Below are 5,697 nucleotides of genomic sequence, written 5' to 3'. Positions count from 1 at the left end.
CCGCATGCAAGGCAAATGCCTTACCTCCATGCTATTTCTCTTGCCCCATAAATCACTTCTTATCTTAGCTAAGGGTTGTATAATGGTCTACATTGCAACAGTTGGCGGCCCCAGCGGGACCCTAGTGCCTTGGGTCAGGACAAGCTTCTCTGGTGGCCTGTCCAGGTCTGGAGGCCAGCTGAGGGGCCTGCATTCACTTCTTCACCTCCAACCTGCTGAACCTTTCTCAGTGTGGCCCTGGATCTTCATGTGACGGCAGGAGTGTGGGGTCAGCAGAAAAGGTCCTCTTGGGCCCCATCCTCCTTTCTGAGAGAGGCAGGAAGCAGAGCTGTCGAGGTGTGGGCAGGCTAGGGTTTGTGCCTCTGTATGCCACACATTTGGTTCCCAAGCCTGGCTCTCTTTTGTGTTTTGTTTGGGGCCACACCCAGAAATGTTCAGGAGTTACTCCTGACTCTTTGTTCAGGAATTAATTATTCCTGGCAGTAGTCAGGGAACCAGATGATAGGGCCCCAGGGATCGAGCCTGGGTTGGTTGTGTGCAGGGAAATGCCCTCCCCGCTATGCTATAGCTGTAGCACCCAGCCTGGTTCTTGTGAGTTTGTTCCCCTTGGGATCTGGGGTGCCCATGACCAGGTAGGTGAACTATTGTTCACCTGGACTGTTGTTTTCAGCCTGGAGCCCCTCTCCCTCCTGCCCCAGCCTCCTCTCTGGGCTCAAGGTCCCGTGGGCTGAGTCAGGGGGGAGGGACCGGGCGGGGTGCCTGCCCCTTCCCCTGATGGCCAACTAGGCAGAGATAAAGCTCAGGGGGTCAAAGGCTCTGTAGGAGCCACACCCCTACTTCACCCCAGGGTTCTGCCCCCTCCTGGAAAGTTTGAAGATGGGGACCGTGATTCGGCATCTGACCAATGGCCTCCTACCCTGCTGGGACCCTAGAGCCTAGGGCTAGGACAACTCCTGCGGGTGGGGATCCCACAGGGCACAGATTGATCACTGGAATGTCTGGATTGCATGGAGACCTTCAGAGGTGTCCATCCTCCAGAGAGACTTTGAAGGGGCCATCCAGGCTTAAGGGGTGGGAGTAGGGGCACAGGGCTTTGGCCTTGCCAGAGTCTGGCTCCAATCCCCTGGCCAGGGCAGGGTCCCAGCCTTGCCCCATAGGCCACCAGGCGTCTTCTGCTCTTGAATGGCCAAGGTACAGCCAATCACAGATCTCGACAGGAAATACCGGAGACAAACTGAGCCCAGCCCCAGTCTAGCACCTGGAGAGCCACTCAGCCCAGATAGCCTCTGGGCCAGCAGGCACAGGCACAGTACCTCAGTATGACCTGCCGGGCCCTGCTCCCATGGACACTGCTGCTCACCCAGCTGCTGGCAGCCACCGCGGCCCAGCCCGGCCAGCTGCTCGGGGCGCTGTCCTTCCAGGGCACTCTGGACCAGGCTTCCCTGGGAGGCCTGTTAAATACGCTGGTGGCCCGTGTGCACTGCGAGAGCGGGCCGTGTGGAAAGGTAAGTGCTCCACCCTGCCCTGCTCCACCCTGGGGGAAGGGGCTGGGCGTCGGGCCCTCTCCTCCCAGGTGAGACACTCACCTTTCCCGGGCTGGAGAAGGGTGGGCTTGGTGGGTGTCCCCTGCCCAGCCTTTCTCTCTTCACAGTGCCTGACCGTGGAGCAGGCCCTGGCCCTGGGAGGACCCCCACAGGGGCCTCTGAATCCTGAGCACGTGGCCCGCCTCAGTGCGGCCATCGCCCTCTACCTGGCTGATCCCGAGAGCACCTGTGCTGACATCCTGGCCGGACACTGGGCCACCCATGCCGACCACCTCCTGGCCCAGCTCCAGGGTCCCGGGGCACTGATCCCAGGCCTGACCCGGCTGCTGCAGAGAGTTGGAGCCCGGGGGCCCCACCTACCCCAGCCCCAGGTGGGGACACCCCAGCAGGCCGGCAGGGTGCAGAGAAGGGATCAGCGGATAATTGCTGGGGCACAGAGTGGGGAAATGGGGGTGTCGTGAGCTGAGCGGACCTGGGGTTCAGGTAGCACAAGTGTGAGGCTGAGGCCTGTCCCTTTCCAGGGCTGCGTGGAGCTGCCTCAGCTGCTGCAGGAAGTGAAGGAGCTGGGGGTCCCCTGCAGTCCCGGGCCCGTGCTGGCTGCCTTAGTGGATCATATCGGGAACGGGTCCTGTGTGTCCAGCCTGCCAGCGCCCCAGTACTTCATTGACTTTGTCTTCCGGCAGCACAGTGGTGATGCTCCCAGTCTTACCTTGGCTGGTGAGGCCCGGGCCAGGCAGGGCAGGGCGGGCAGGTGCCACCCACTGTACCCCAGGGACTGGGAATGTAGAGCCCCCACACTGAGCAGTGCTGTGCCCCACAGAGCTGACAGTCCTGATGCAGCGCCTAGGGCTGGCTCGAGTGGCTGAGTCGCACCATCATGCCCATGACCATGACTCGCACGGGGACTCAGGACAAAGCACCCAGGCTCTGGCCACCACCATGCTTCGTGCCACCACCAATAACAACGCCAGCAGCATCTGGGACACAGTAAGAAGCCGGGTCCCTTGGGCTAGAAAGGCCAAGTCCTGTTGGCAGCGTGTGCCCTGAGCTTGTCCTTCCTCCTGCAGGTGTGCCTGAGTGCAAAAGAGGTGATGGACGTCTACAGCCTCTCGGTAGACACAGGAATAACCCCCGAGGCCTGGGCCCAGCTGAGCCCTGCCCTACTCCAGCAGCAGCTGAGTGGGGCCTGCAGCTCCCAGGCCAAGGCTCCAGTCCAGAACCAGCTCAGCCAGGCAGAGCGTGAGTGTCCGGGGTTGCCTCCGCTTTGCCTGCCTGCCTGGGGGTTGCCTCCGCTGTTCCTGCCTGCCTGTGGCCAGATGCTGGAAGCAGGGCAGGTGGCAAGGAGGCAGCGCTGGGCAGACACTGGTGGTAGAAAGTGGCATCAGAGTAAAGCCAGGGTGTCATGGGGAGACACGAGGTCTGTGGGGAGAGAGGAGCTTGGAGGCTACGGGGTTGGGAGGCGGGGATAGGCCAAGTCCTGACCGTCTTTCTCATGCCGTGGTGCTCCGCTTCCCAGAGTATCTGTACGGCTCCCTGGCCACGCTGCTCATCAGCCTCCTTGCCGGGCTGGGACTCCTGCTCCTGTGCTGCGCACGCTGCAGTGTGGCCACCCATTACGTCCTGCAGGCTTTCCTGGGCATGGCCGTGGGCGCCCTCACCGGAGACGCTGTCCTGCATCTGGTCCCGAAGGTTGGCCAGAGCCTCTTCTCTCGGGGCCCAGCCTGTCTCTGGAGCCTTCTTGGCCCACCCCTGCCCCAACCTTAGCTCCTGGCCCCAGGGAAAGGGCAGGAGCTTCCAGGTCCCCAGCCTGTACTCTTTCCCCCCAGGTGCTGGGGCTGCACGCTCATGACAAGGCTGAGGATCATCACCATGGCCCCCAGCCTACCTGGCGCCTCCTGGCCATGCTTGGCGGCCTCTATACCTTCTTCCTCTTTGAGAACTTCTTCAATCTTTTGATGTCTGTGGACCCCAAGGTGAGGCCCATGGGCTGGATGTGGGGGATGGAATGAGCAAGAGAAGAAGTGGGTTCTTGAGGCCAGAGAGATAGCAAAGTGTTAGGGCATTTGCCTTTCATGCAGCTGATTCGAAGAGATGGTGCTTCGAATCCCCACATCCCATATGGTCCCCTGAGCCTGCCAGGCGTGACTTCTGAGCGCAGAACCAGGAGTAATCCCTGAGCGCCGCCAGGTGTGACCCAAAAACCAAAAAAAAAACAAAAACACACAAAAAAAGACATGGACCCTTAGTCACCTTCCCTACAGGACCCAAAGGATGAAACCTGTAGCCACGGAGGCCACAGCCACGGAGGCCACAGCCACGGTGTATCCCTGCAGCTGGCGCCCACTGATCACAGGCTGTCCAAACAGCCCCACGAGAGCTCAAGAGCAGATCTGGTGAGCTAACTAATTCTGATGGCTTCTTGTGCTGGGGCCCCTCCTGAACCCCATCCACCTGTTCTGCACTTCCAGCGCCTTGGTCTGGGGACCCAGCCCCTGCTCTCCTTCCTGCCCAGCGCCTCATCCTAGTCAACCCCTTCCAGGTGTCGGAGGAGAGCCCGGAGCTGCTGACTCAGGAAGCCGAGAAAAGAAGCCGAGGTGCCTCCCAAGGGAGGCCTGGATAAAGTGGGGGGATCAGAGGACTGTTGGGGAGGCAGGGCACCAGTATAGGGCCAGGCTGGGTGGGGAGGGGGTGACGGGGTAGAGTGTGGCCAGCCAGCAGCATTGAGTGTAAAACCCCGCAAAATCCACCCACTACCCTGGTCTGCAGAGCTGAGGTTGCTGCCTTATATGATCACGGTGGGCGATGCCTTGCACAACTTCGCAGATGGTATGGCCGTGGGCGCCGCCTTTGCCTCTTCCTGGAAGACCGGGCTAGCCACTTCCCTGGCAGTGTTCTGCCACGAGGTGCCACACGAGCTGGGTGAGAGGCCGGGCCAACAGCTGGGGTCTGCAGCCCGGTGATGGGACAAGACATGGCAGTGCCTGTAGGGACAGGCAATTTAATGGGGTGCAGCTGCTTTGGGGGGGCCTTTGGGACCTGAGAGAGAGGACCTGTGTGCGTGGCAGTGCAGAGTGAAGTCTGCTGCGGGAGGGGCACTGGTGTCTGTGGGCTGGTCACACGGGAGAACTCTGGGTGGCTTGGGCAAAAGGGCAAGCTGGGCCTGGAGTGGTGAGTTGGGGGACCTCTGCCTGACGATGCCCTCGTGCAGGGGACTTCGCTGCCCTGCTGCACGCTGGGCTCTCGGTTCGCCGCGCTCTGCTGCTGAACTTGGCTTCTGCGATCACGGCCTTCGCCGGTCTCTATGTGGCGCTGGGGATCGGGGTCACTGAAGACAGCGAAGCCTGGATCCTAGCTGTGGCCACAGGCCTCTTCCTCTACGTGGCTCTCTGTGACATGGTCTGGTGGGGTCTGACAGGGCCGCCCCTGGGATGCAAGGGCCGGGCAGGGCTGAGCTGATGCTGACTGGTCTTGATGCCTCCGCAGCTCCCAGCCATGCTGAACGTGCGGGACCGTCGGCCCTGGTTCCTTTTCCTTCTTCACAACATGGGCCTGCTGAGCGGCTGGATCTTGCTGCTTCTGCTGTCGCTGTATGAGGAGAACATCACCCTCTAATGGCCTCTGCCCAGCTCCATTATGTCTCCTGGTGGCCTTTGCCAAGGTCCATCATGATCCTTGGTGGCATCTGCCGACCTCCACCAAACCTCTCCTGGGCCTACTGGTCTCACTCTACTGATGGCCTTCTTCCTACCTGCAATAAAGATACTCTCACTCCCGTGAAGTTTCTTTCCTTGAGCAGCGGGAAAGAATGTATATGGAGCGCCTCTCTATATTCACATCTGGGCCCCCAGTCTCAAACATGATTATTCAGAGCAGAAAAAGCACAACAGTCAGAGGCTGGGTCAGAGAGATAGCATGGAGGTAGGGCATTTGCCTTGCATGCAGAAGTACGGTGGTTTGAATCCCAACATCCCATATGGTCCCTGGTGCCTGCCAGGGTCGATTTCTAAGCACAGAGCCAGGAGTAGGAGTATCCCCTGAGTGTTGCCGGTGTGATCCCCCCCCCCCAAAAAAAAAAAAAAAAAACAGCCAGAGGTGCCCACCAGGAGGAGGTTGGCATAGGGGTTTGGAGCTGATGCTCCTGAGATCCAGGGTG

General features: G+C 60.4%; 1 protein-coding gene across 1 annotated transcript; it reads left to right on the top strand.

Annotated features, from left to right (window-relative positions):
* Positions 1-1,319: 1,319 nt before the first annotated feature.
* On the top strand, positions 1,320-5,156 carry SLC39A4 (solute carrier family 39 member 4). Its single transcript, XM_049765647.1, has 12 exons — positions 1,320-1,505; positions 1,652-1,915; positions 2,066-2,261; positions 2,365-2,531; positions 2,612-2,783; positions 3,061-3,233; positions 3,371-3,517; positions 3,806-3,937; positions 4,084-4,138; positions 4,311-4,463; positions 4,753-4,940; positions 5,028-5,156. The coding sequence occupies exons 1-12, from the start codon at positions 1,320-1,322 to the stop codon at positions 5,154-5,156; spliced, it is 1,962 nt and encodes a 653-aa protein (XP_049621604.1).
* Positions 5,157-5,697: the final 541 nt, after the last annotated feature.

This window comes from Suncus etruscus, chromosome 19, assembly GCF_024139225.1.
Source record: "Suncus etruscus isolate mSunEtr1 chromosome 19, mSunEtr1.pri.cur, whole genome shotgun sequence".
Taxonomy (NCBI): Eukaryota; Metazoa; Chordata; class Mammalia; order Eulipotyphla; family Soricidae; genus Suncus; species Suncus etruscus.
This window is presented reverse-complemented; position numbering and strand designations above follow the sequence as displayed.